The 13,118-nt window shown below is 33.4% G+C and overlaps 1 protein-coding gene across 1 annotated transcript in view; it reads right to left on the reverse strand.

Annotated features, from left to right (window-relative positions):
• Window positions 1-468: 468 nt before the first annotated feature.
• LOC131044547 (uncharacterized) overlaps window positions 469-13,118 on the reverse strand; it is a 79,858-nt gene continuing 67,208 nt past the window's right edge. Inside the window, exons 6-10 of the mRNA XM_057977901.1 lie at window positions 2,787-2,858; window positions 1,926-1,984; window positions 1,591-1,713; window positions 1,419-1,490; window positions 469-1,279 (exon numbers count right to left, since the gene is read on the reverse strand). Of these exons, the coding sequence (XP_057833884.1) occupies window positions 1,224-1,279; window positions 1,419-1,490; window positions 1,591-1,713; window positions 1,926-1,984; window positions 2,787-2,858 (382 nt within the window). The 3' untranslated portion in view covers window positions 469-1,223. The remainder of the gene's footprint in view (window positions 1,280-1,418; window positions 1,491-1,590; window positions 1,714-1,925; window positions 1,985-2,786; window positions 2,859-13,118) is intronic.

Raw genomic sequence — 13,118 nt, forward strand, 5'->3', positions numbered from 1 at the left:
GGGAAGCCATATGTCAAATTGTTATTTATCACCTTTATTGCTGCGTGGGATAAGCTCAATACCAAATTTAAAGTTTTCTTAAAACATTCTTATTATGATTCTGAAATATATGTACTCCCACGTGAGGATATCATATGTATTCAGGTGTCAGATGTCAAATTGTTGTTGAGTGCCTTTATTGTTGTGTGAATTAAGCTTAAAGCTCAATTTATAGCATTCTTAAAACGTTCTTAAGATGATTCTAGAGTACTTTAGAGAATGTATTGAATTATTAAAACACTTGAGCGGCTAATTTATTTAAAATAATCAACTTGTGTTATCCTGTGCTATTAGGCATGCCTCGAATCATTTGAAATTTTAACAAAAAATTATAGGTGAGTTCAATATCAGATATCATAAGTACGTAAGTATGTCAATGCATAGATGTTCTAAACATTTCTCCAAGATTGAAAAGTCAGAATGCATAAGGGTAAAAATGTTGTGGCCATTTTTCTATGAAAAAATTAAAGTTCAATTGTCCAAACAAATCAGACTGCAGGCATTATCCATACAATATTGGTGTTTGATTCTAGCCACAAATCTATGACTGACGATGTAACTCTAGAGCCCAGGAACATTTAGTGGCTGCCATCACTAAGTGCATGGCCTGCTCGTAGGCAACCACCATAGCTTCAAGTTTAAAATGATGAGTTAGGGCCATATCACCGCCACCGTCCAGCAAGCCTACATTATATGTTAGGCATTCATAAAAGTACACCATATAATTAACACAGTGGCATCTAGGTGGATAAGGTTGAATAACTTTAAATAGAACGATGTGGAGTACCACTGACAAAATATACTGATCAACATACGATAAAGATTAAGAAGCCTTCCCATATTTGGTTCGTCAAATGATCCATGCTCATTTCTGTTCAATCAACTTAAGATTTTCACATGAAATTGGGCTATTGAAAGAGGCGGAAATTGGAAGGCAGTGAAGTGCCCACAGAGAGAAAGAGAGATTACAGGACAAGTTAGACAAATAAGCTATTGATCAAATTGAATTGCCTTAAGTTAATACAAAGCCAAACTCAGGTTTGTATGGAAGTCCAATCAGTTCATACGTAATTTTGCCGACTACACTATGCAAGTTGTAAAGGACTCACATTAAGATATTCCAATCTCGATGACATCCCAAACAGACAATATTGATCTCCAGAAACCTGATCTCTCTTAAGGATCTAGCCAAAGTAAAAATTCAGAACATAACGTGTAGGGTTGACACCAGCAAGTACCACTATACATGCCACATTCAAACAAGCATTGCCCGTGTTAGATCAAACTAGTGTACATGCAAAAATATGACATTGAAAACAATATATAAGTACTTAATGATTAAAAGAATCATTAACTAAAAAGTTATTAAATCAACTTACAAAATGGAGAGAGAATAATGATAAACCCGATTGGATAGAGGAAAAACGTTGTCTTGTCCAAGAAAGGCAACACTATGACACAAGAAACAATGTCAGGAGAAGGCCATATCAGGGAAAAATTAAAAAGAATGTCAGTTCAGTAAAACTTTTTTTTTTATCCAAAGAAACTTACCATCGTAACCAAGGAAGTTCAAGTAATGGTAGTAAGATAGAGCTACCACAAAGAGCAGATTGGATAGTAAAACAGGAACAAAACCATGTGCAAGAAGCAACGGTGAAAGAAAATATTGAATAACTGCAGGCCAGAACACGGTTAAACTTGAGAAAAAGGTTTCTATCTAATTATAGTAAATGAACTAAACCTCATCCAAAGATGCAAGAAGACTATAGTTCATCACAGCAGCATAAAATGCAGAATTATACAATCAAGAATATGTTTTTTAAATATTTATGTGAGTGAATTCATGAAATAAATCAAGCACTAACTATTTGGGTTATTGAAATTACCATAGAGTGCAACAAAGATGGGAAAAAATGAGTTGCAGTGTACATCGAATGCATAGAGCCTGTTTCCACACAATTCAAAATATGAAAAAATGTAATAATAATGAAGTCTTCCTTTTCTAAAAATCTTGTAGTCTCATAAATGCACAAAACCATACATGATATAACATATAAACACTTTTTTCTTACAATGCATTGCAAGATCCCAAATTTAAAAAGTTCCTTTATAAAAATGCATACAAGCTAACTGGCCAAATATTAACTAACCCAAAATATTCCATTTATAAACACACACAAACAAAATAAAGACTCTAATTTTTTTGTGTGTAATTAATAAAATCACTCAAAACAAAACCTACCAACAAATTATATAAGTTAAAATGGACATACAAGAAAATACACATTTTGCATGGCTACATCATTAAAGCACTGGCTTAATTCACTAGAATGCTGCTAATATAGAATCTGATAATATCCCAGCAAATTTCATCAGTACCATACCTAGACATCAAGCCTATCAGTAAAATCAAGAAGGTCCCATTTCTTTCTTGGAAGAAAAGATTCCAAAAGAAGAATCATATAGTTAAGTTGAAGTGAATCTTCCACTTAAATGTGTTCATCCTCCTATATCTACCATACTAGATTCTGTGCTACAAAAAAAGGGCTCAACCCATGCGAAAGGCACTGATTGATTGATCAGATAGCTAGTAAAAGAGTTCAGACCGAGAATGCAAATTTCTCTGGCATGTCATTTACAGAAGAGAGATACTGTGTTCACAATTGGTTGAAAACTTACAAAATGGGTAAATAAGTCAATAGTAATTTTCCTATTCTAATTACTGCAGCAAAATTTCTCAAACATACCATTCAACATGTTGCTCTACTGCATGAGTGTTTGAAGACATCTCTTCTCGAAGGTAATTATTTGTTAAAAACCTGCATATAAACACAATGATACACAATCAGGTAGATAAGTAGTTTTGTCCTCCATCTCACAAGTTAGGATTTACTCATGAGAATTACTCCCAGAACTTCCAAATAATAAATAGAGGACGTTATTCCTATAGAAGCAGTTTAATCATATTTTCATATTAAACAAAATATATATAATTCACAAATATAACTTGTGTCTACACAAAGCAATACTAGGAACAGCTTATATATAACAAAACATGTAAATTGTAAAATTAACAGGCTACAGCAACAAAGTATGTTTTCCACTTTGACTTTAGAATATTTTTTATCTAGAATAATTCCCATTACATGCCCTATTTGGAATTCTTTTAATTAGTTTACCTTTAGTTTTTTTTCCATCTTCTTTCCATAATTTTCTTTTGTGTGTGCTCTTGGCTAGCTTACTTTGCTCTTCCATACGTATTGTCTATGCTTATTTTCTAATATTTGGTTGAGCATTAAAGAATGGGATTATGATTCTTCATTTTTTCTCCATTGCTTTTCTGAACTCTCGTTGTTGTAATCATCTCATAATAAGGCATGAAAAGAACTATTCTTTAATTTCTTCTCATCTCATAACAGTGCTTAGCTTGTAGCTGGTGAGTGGCTTTCCATCTGTCCTGGTTTTTCCAACTTCTGCCAGTACCTTTTGAATACTTCATTTTATGAAAAGAAATGTCGCGTTTTTCATATGTGAATACTCTATTATGATCTACCATCAATTCAGAGATCATAGTACCAATTGAGTAGGTAATGCCCCCTTGCCAGCCATTCACAGTTGAGAATGATGAAAATTTATGAATTGTGGGGCTAGAGTGATTGCTACCGTGATTGTCAAGGATCATGATAAGAGGCAGATGAGCATCTGAGAACTGACACTTGCCAGAACAAAAAACAGTAAGCATTTTCCTTCTTTTCTATATCTCCACTTTGTATTTCCATCTGTTGCAGAAGTACATATGTATTGGCAACTTGTAATACATTTGGGTTGTCCTATTAGTTATTAATATGTTGCATGTTCTACCATGTGATTTTCATTGCAAGCTAGAGCTGCATGGTAAAGGAATGAATGTATACGAACAGAGACATTCTTAAAAAAAGGTACAAAAGGGTACTAAAACCTGGTTATAAAAATTATAATATAGCTACTATCTACAACACTTTATCCTTTTCTCATTTAATAGTAAAATCACTTGAAGAACTAAAGACATGATTATCCAAATATTCTATCAATAAGCATAACAAAATCTTAGACAATTTCCAACCACACAGAATCAAAAGAATCAACCCCAAAATATCACGAGTCTACAATAGCATAGTGGCAGAAAAGTAGGAGGAAACATATCAGATTGTAATATTATAACAATAAAATCAACTTAACTTATGGCAAAGGGCCTAGTTTAACTTCTAAATATAAGCAAGATTCTAGCCCTGATTAAATAGGTCAAGACTGCAGATCTATGAGAATAATAAACCTTCTATGGCAGCAGATTTGACCATTATGCTAAAAATAACCAAGAATAAATTCAAAAGCTACAGGTGTAGTTTCAAGGATCTAGTAGGATTGTAAGAACCTCTCACGATAAGAGTCAGTTCAGTTAAACTACATATTTAGGTATTTCAATTATGTGACCAATCAAATGACTTGAGGCCCAAAAAAATTACAAAGTTAAACACAAAGGATCTGGTAATCAAAATACTTCAAGGGGTAAGTCTATTACAATGGTAATTGTATAAATTGATATTTACGATAGAGATGAAAGGCTCTATTTATAACAAATTACAAGACGATGTTTCTATATGAAACAATCATGAACTGAAGCCAGAATTAGAAACTAAGTAAGATGACCGTTAAAGAAACATTACATTAGTTGAATACCCTCCCTTAATGGTCATCGGTCTAACTACCCTACAAAAGACAATCTGCAGGTCTTTTGGTCACAAATGTATAGAAGGCTGCCCCCTTCTATTCAAAACACACTGCAACTGTTGAGAACCTCCCTGGATCTGCAGAATGTTAATGACCAAGAGTACTAGAAGTCTAGAATCCTTCCAACCTAATGTTGGGAAACAAAACTGTCCCTCCCTATAGCCAGAGATACCAAGAACAGCTAGTCAAACTGAAACCACAATTTTGAGGAAAATTTGAGGAAAAATCGTCAAACCCTCCAAAGAGCAACAAACACGATTTTAGCAGAAACCGCAAAAACTTTTGCAGATGAACACTAAGCATTGTTCGCCCTAGCAACTCCAAAACAAATTGCAAGAATCCACTATTGCAGATGTTCGCCCTAGTAACTCCTGGTGCAACCCAAAACAGACTGCAACCAACCACAATTTTTGTGGAAAAAAACGTCAAACCTTGAAAATTGAAGTTACAAATCATTGATTCTTCAAAAAAAAAGGTAAAAACCCTTAAAACAAGAACACCCATCATAATTTTTTGTGGAAAAAATTAAAAAACCCTCAAACAGAGAACCCACGATTTTTTAGGACAAAAAACACGCAAACAACAAAAAAAAACAATGCAAAACCTAGATATAACTTTTGACGAAAGTATTATAAAAACTCAAACTAATTTTTTAAGGGAAAATTTATAAACCCTATGAATTTATAAACAAACCACAAAAAAAATTTTAAGGACAAAATTATATAAACCAACAAATAATTTTATTTAAGGACAAATAAATGTTTTAAGAAAAATTATAAAAACCCATTAGAATTTTTTAGGGAGCAAAAATATAAAACTTGTCCATGATTTTTTTAGGAAAAAAATTAAAAAACCTAGAAAACGCAGAAAAAATCGAAACCCTAGCAATCTAATCAGATGGCAAGAAAACCCATGATCCGTCACAAAAGCCGGAGACCACGCACGCAGCAATGTCCCTAAAAAAACGTGTCACAAGCAAGCAGAAAACACAGTCGTGCGGTTGCCTAGAAAGAGTCACAAAACCTTGAACCCACAACAAAAAAATAGGAAATCGCCCAAAAAATGTTGTCGCAAGTAGCCCAAAAACATTCACAGAAAACATAGTCACGACCACACAACAAGATCCAAATCCCTCCCATGAAAACAAATAGTCATGTGGAGGTTAAAACGTGGTCGTAGGCATGAAGAAACAAAGCGCGTAGGCAAAAACAGGCGTCAAAAAACGCAGAGAAACCCCTTAAAAACTGCACTAATGATTTTTTCTCATAAAAAAAAATCAGAAAAAAATTCTAGGAAGAAGGCCTAGAATTTTTATTTGCCAAATCTTATAAAACCCCATCGACCCACTCTAATACCATGTTACAATTGTAATTGTATAAACTGATATTTATGATAAAGATGAAAGGCTCTATTTATAACAAATTACAAGATGATGTTTCTATATGAAACAATCTTGAACTGAAGCCAGAATTAGAAACTAATGTGACCATTAAAGAAACATTACATTATTTTAATAAAGTCCACGACCCAACCACATCTATTAATGATGATGCATCAGCACAAATCGACTACAATCATGATGAATGAATGCTTTCTTTGTTTGATGATGGAACTGAATCAACTGATAATGTAATGAAGCATAAGATTGTTTAAACCCATTTTTCTGAGGAAGCTCTCAATAACGAACATTTTCCTTCAGTTGCTTAACTTTTATAAAGCTCTCAGGATCATAGAAATGACTGATTCTGAGATACAAATATACCGTAACATAGGCTACCAAAGCAATATGAATTCCAAATGCCAAAAATAATAGGATTCTTAACATGACTACAGGCCAAATGGATATAGAATAAGTTTCTAGTATCAAGGGACCTTTTAGAACAACCAATATAATAGTCATATATGTAAGTCATATGTATTATTATTATAAAGGTACATTGACAAAGAAAAATAATTGCAAAATGTTAAAATTCAACATTGTGATTTAAAAGTGTTGATAATAATTGAAGATGCATTTAATTAACCTTGTAATTAGAGTTTAGAAACTTAGATGATAATCGGTTGGTCATCTCTCTCAATTTAAATATTCACCCATTCCATTTTCTGATTGAAACAAGAAAATCTGAAAATCAAGGCAGACCTTTTTTTAAAAGTTTGTCTCGTATCTTTGCTTGCTTGTCTCATGGTATCAAAGTTGTAGGTGAGTGTGGGTCCAGGGAAGTGAAATGGAGGCATAGGAGAGCAACTGCACTCTCAAATTCTCAAGGAGTAGATCTGTAATTAATATCTCAAATTATAGAATTCTGATAAGAAGAAACCAGCACAAATTATAAAATATGAGATTTGAAGTGTTGTATTTGATGGCATGGATCTTGTGCAGGGTTGCAAAGCTGTAGATGCAAAGATTTTTAGAATGAAAATCTTAAAAAAAAATTGTGTTTTTGTACTCATTGGATTATTGGCCTTTGGCACAAAGTTCAAGTCAGTTTTGAGCAATATCTGGCTGTAAATAATAACATTAAATGTCTCTATCAATTAGTAAGTTTTATTTTGCATCATTGGCTATGTTAGATGACTTATATAAGACCTTTCCAAACAAATTTACAACCGATAGAGACCCTAATTCATAATTTCATACAATAGCAAGGCTATGTTTGATGGTTTCTGTAAGACCTACTAACTTCCCATGGACAACACAAAATAGAAATTCACATCTTCTATAGTGTTTTTCTCTATGGTAGATCATCACTCAAACAAGTCAATTTCCATGTATATTTTACTCAAAGCAAAGGGTTGCTGACATAATCCCACATCAAACCATCAAATCTCTTGTTGACGTTCCTTGCTCTACTCCATTCCGTTCTCTTCCCCACTTGCAATAATTGTTTGAGATTGAGACTAACAGTTCCCAATTACCACAAGTTAGACCATGGATTTAATCAATTACTTTGGAAGAAATTTGAAATTCAGAAATTTAATTTCAATCTAGATATCATTTAAAATTGTCCATCCAATCCATCCTACAGAGTACAGACAATTGCTAATATCACTTGATGTTTAAAGAACAGTGACTAAAAAAATTAGGATTTTTTCTGTTTGCTTTTATGTTGCCATTTACAAAGTCCATCACTCATATCTGACTTCATATCTCATGCTGCCCTTTAGCAGTGGCACCATAGCCCTGTTTTGTAAAAATTATAACTATGCTGTCATCAATGGATTGGTCCAAAGGAGAAAATGGTGTCCAGTTTTGAGTAGCTGACCACCCTCGAGATGGGTGCTACCTGAGAACAACTGGACTTCCCACACCCACTTTCCATACCAAGTACTGATGGAATTGTTATACAGCTGACATGGAATATAATACAAGTACAGGAGTTTTCTAAAATTAACTCTCTCTATATATAACATCTATAGGTTTATATCTAACTATCTAAGTTACCGATTCTGGTACGAGTAGGGGTACGTATATATATATATATATATATATAGAGAGAGAGAGAGAGAGAGATGTATTATATATAACAATATAATATATATGAATTTATAAAAAACATTAAAAATTAATAAATAAATGAAAAACATATTTTGCTAGACATTATTAAATATTTAAATATAAATTTTAAAAAACTGAAGTTTTTTTAAAAAAATACCACATTAAATACTGCTATGGTAGATCCCTAAAATTATACAAAACTATGTACTTGAAGATAAATACAACAAAAACGATGATAAATATGGCGACTGAAAAATCGAAGATTAAATGCAGCAAAAAAGGCGGTTAAATATGGCAAGAAGTAGGATGAGTCCAGAAATTCCCCATGATCTACTTTGATTCCCGGCGATTTGCAGCGATTTCCATCGGCGATTTCACTCAGCTACGAACCGAAGGTTGAATCGAATCCAGGTCCGGACCCGGCTCGAAACCGGCCCCACACCTAAACCCTGAGCCACAATTCCGGTAACATAGGTTTATATCAATATAGTATTATATATTTAAGTTCCACTTTAATTTCTTAGAGGTTACATAAGATTTTATTTTAAAACTTAAGTGTAAATATGAATATAGAATATATATAAAAATTTATTAAACATATATATGAACTTATAATTATAAATAGCATTTTTTCTAGTTTTATTGTTTATTTATTTTATAATTTATTGATTGGATAACATAATTGTCAATATTTTAAATGTCTTGTTTAACATCACCATTTGTCATACAGTCATACTTTAATATTATTTTCTGAAAATAAAAATTAAAAAAAATGCATATTTATATTGTTTAAACTTAATCACAATTATTTTCCCAATTTTTATCAGCTGAAGAACTTGTTTCAAACATTTTCCTTGCTGAACACAATCGTGAACATTACATGAACCTTGTGAATTAGGCCACTAGAAGGGAGAACTTGCACTGGCAGATCATGAAAGGTACTCTCACAAGCCAGTCTCAATTATAGCTACCAGCTTTTAGCCCCTTATGAGGGTCTGGTAGCACTAAAAATTATAGCTCACACCAGCCGGAGCTAATAAAAGATTTTTCCTTTGTGCAGAATCTGGCCAAGCTTCACACCCAATTTCAAAATATCCTCTAGCAAACTCAGTCCAAATTCAAGGCACCGTTAAGTACCTAATTCTTTTTGAGCTGGTGATTACATATGACGATTTTATTTGGATAAGAAACAGTTTCAAACCAACAACATCAAAGAATAAAACCCATCAGATCATGGGCCTTAAATACTCTCCAAACGACAACAGCCAATTCTTTTCACTTGGATATTCAACTCAGTTTGACTAACAGGGCAAGATTATCTATCCACACGGGCTATATAATATGTTCTTGAACAACACTTCTATCAGAAATTTTCATCATCATATATAGAAGTTAGGGACAAATTTCCTCTTACCAGGGAGGGAATGAAGACATTCAATCTTCTAAACATATTTGCATTTCACTTTCAGCTTTTACTTTTTTAACTTTTTGGCATTTTGCCTTGCACATGTTAGGTCTTAACACACTAGCACAGCTTCATCACTGCCCATCTATTTAATCCTTGCTGATGGAGATCTAAGTCACAGGATACGACGATTTTCATGGATGAGGTTCGAATTTAATCGAATTTCAAACTTCTATAAAAAAATTGAATTTAATCGAATTTCCTCTATAAAGCACTGCTATCCGCCTCTAAACACAACTCAGCTGGTTGTGGGTATTCTTTGTATATGCTTTGTATCTATTGGGTCATGGGTGTCTGCAACTGCTGGGTTGCCCTCGGATTTTCTCCAACAAGGGTTGCTATTCTGATAATTTATTAGAAGTATACATATATTAAAAAATAAACAAAATTATAGAAGGCGAATTTTATCCGAATTTTTTTTCAAATTTTTCCCTTGTCGAATTTCATCCGAATTTCATGGTTGTCAAATTCGAATTCGAATTCGAACCTTGTGACTTAGATGGAGATTGTAAACATGTGTGTTAACATATTTGAATGTTGTTAAAAAAGGACCTACTAAGATATTATGGTGTTCAGATTTATCAAATGAATTCACTTCCAATTATCACAGTTTCAGTCATACACCCTAATTATGGCATTAATGAATGAAACATTATTATTGTTTTTTGGAGAGATTTGTGGATTGTTTTCATTACTTCATTTTTTGGGAATGTTGCAAATTAATTGCAAAGAATTGATTTCCCTTTGCAATTTTTGTGGTGTTTTTAGGGTTGTGAATTACAGTAGCATAGAAGGTATAAAGAGAAATATGGCTACATGATATTTCCAGGTTTCTGCATGTTCTGCTTCAGTCAATTTCTCTAAGTCCATATAACATACAAGCTCTAATATGTTGTATTGATGATTTTATTCATTTTTTGGGTTGAGTTACAGTAGTATAGAAGGTAGAAAGAGAAATATAGATATAAAAGGACTTCACTGGGCAAAAAATCTATGATATAGATGAAAAAGAAAAAAGATTTAACTTGAAAATATCACCACAGAGGATTCTGTGGAATATTATAATGTTTGGATCAATTCTTGGAGTCTGAATCCTAGCCAAAATAAATTTGGTTATCCAAATCCTGGATCCTCAAATTCTAGCTCTAACCATACAACAATCTAGCTCAAGGTTACAAATGATGACACCAGCTCAGAGTCCATTCATATTCAAATTAATGTCACTCAACGACACCATCATATTCAAAAATCAAATAACATAAATAACTGGTGTAATGAATGACTAAAAACCCAAGGATCTTCAACATTTGAAATTTTGAATACATATAGAAAACTAAAGATGTAAAAAATTACTTCAAAGAGTGGAATTTATTGCATTTCAAGGGAAAAAGAAACAGGTGAAAAATAACTTGAGATGATCAATGAAAAAATCTCACAAACAGGCATTTCAAATGAAATTCTAATAAAAGAATGGGACACCATGGTAGTAGCTTTAATAAAGATTTATGCTAGAAAGGAACTAACCTAGAAACATAACAAAAGGTAACTACTGCTGCAGAATAAGGAGAAAAGCTCAAGATTCTTTCACTGAACCTCTTTTGCCCATTGGTAAACAAATAGAATTAGTATGCTCAAATCTTCAGAAGGGAAAATATCACTGACACAACTGCAATAAAAGAAGAGGCAATAGCTTTTCCACCTCAAAAATAGTTTCAACAGCCGATAATGACCATCACATCATCAACATCTCAAAGGAAGAGATTACAAAGGTTGTCTTCAAGACAAAAAGACAAAGCCCCAGATCTCCGATGGCTTCACCTGAGATCTTGATAACTTCCCTTGGGTTTTGATGGCTTCACCTGAGATCTTGATAAGTTCCCTTGGGTCTTGATGGCTCCCCTAAGCTTCTACCAAGCTTTCTACAACATACATGGAAATGAGATGACTGTCATGCTCAATAAATCATGCAAATCTAGAAAGGTTCTAACAGATTTGAACTACAATTTGCTTTGATTCCAGAAAAAAAAAATGATTATAGCATATTTGGTGACATGAAACCTATAGCTCTCTACCACCTTATAACAAACAAACACAAGCAATGGTCAAGGGATAAATTATCTCCAATGTTACAAGTCTCGTCCAGAATAAATGAGACTTATAATGGCCAAGCCCAAATGAGGCCTAGTGAATTGTGACCCAGGTACCCGGAGAATTTGGTCAAACTTGGCAAGTCTGCCAAATTTACAACACCCATGAGTCCCACTGGCAAGACCAAGCCAAGTCAGTGAATATCAAAAAAAAAATCAGAATAAAAATTTGAAAAATACTAGAACATAAAATGGTGAAAGACGAGCGCTTTTTGAAGATTTGGAGGACTTGAAGGTTGGTTAAAAGTGATATAATTATAGAAAATGAGATGCATCATGAAGGTCTGTGTGGTCTCAAAAGGCTTTAATTTGGGCCTAGAGTACAAAAGATTCAAAAAAAATGCATCTGACGGTACTCTTGATCCTATGAAATGCCATAGTTGTGAAGCATCCGATTAAATGTCTTCTTTATATGAATATTTAATTAAGGCCCACAAAATCCTATCAAACAACAAACAAATATACCTGCAATGTGACCTAATGGTGTGAAGATACACTCTACACCATATGGCCTGGCAATGTAAAATATTCCTTGAACCTGCGGCACATAAGATACGAGGAATTATATAGCAAAACTCTTATGTATCAAATTTAAAACATACAAATGACTATCGAAGGAGTCTCTGAGCACAGACGATATGCTAGAAAATTGTTCTAATAGAACAATGTAAATGCATAAATAGTAGCCCTAATAAGGGAGGTGTCAAAAAGGTAAATAGCAAAGGAAAATAGTTTCTGTTGGATGAAGGAAGGTTTAAAGTTCCACTTGGACGGAGCCTTAAAGGCAATTTGGACCAAGCTAGAACAGATAGAATTATTAGGGATTACAGGAAGAAGGCTATTGTTTGGTTTTCTATCTAATGATAAAGAAGAGGTTATAGGCATTTGGAAAGGCCTTCAGTGGGCCATGAGAATCAATAACTACTCTCTTTGGATGGGATTTGACTTAATGATTTTTTCAAACCTCATAGGAAGCAAGCATCTCAACACTAGGAAGCATGACCGGTTGGCAGACCAACTGGCTGTCCAAGCTTAGGGCATTGTAGGAGCTTAGAGAAGAGAGCAATAAATACAGTAACCTGTTTATCATGGGTTTATATACCGACTTAGAAGGGTTACTAAAAGAAAAGTTCTATGATGATCAAGGATAATTATAAGTACGACCTGAAATTTTGTCAAGCAGGGTTCTTGAAACAAAATAGAC

The sequence above is a fragment of the Cryptomeria japonica genome, chromosome 3, assembly GCF_030272615.1.
Source record: "Cryptomeria japonica chromosome 3, Sugi_1.0, whole genome shotgun sequence".
NCBI classification, from domain to species: domain Eukaryota; kingdom Viridiplantae; phylum Streptophyta; class Pinopsida; order Cupressales; family Cupressaceae; genus Cryptomeria; species Cryptomeria japonica.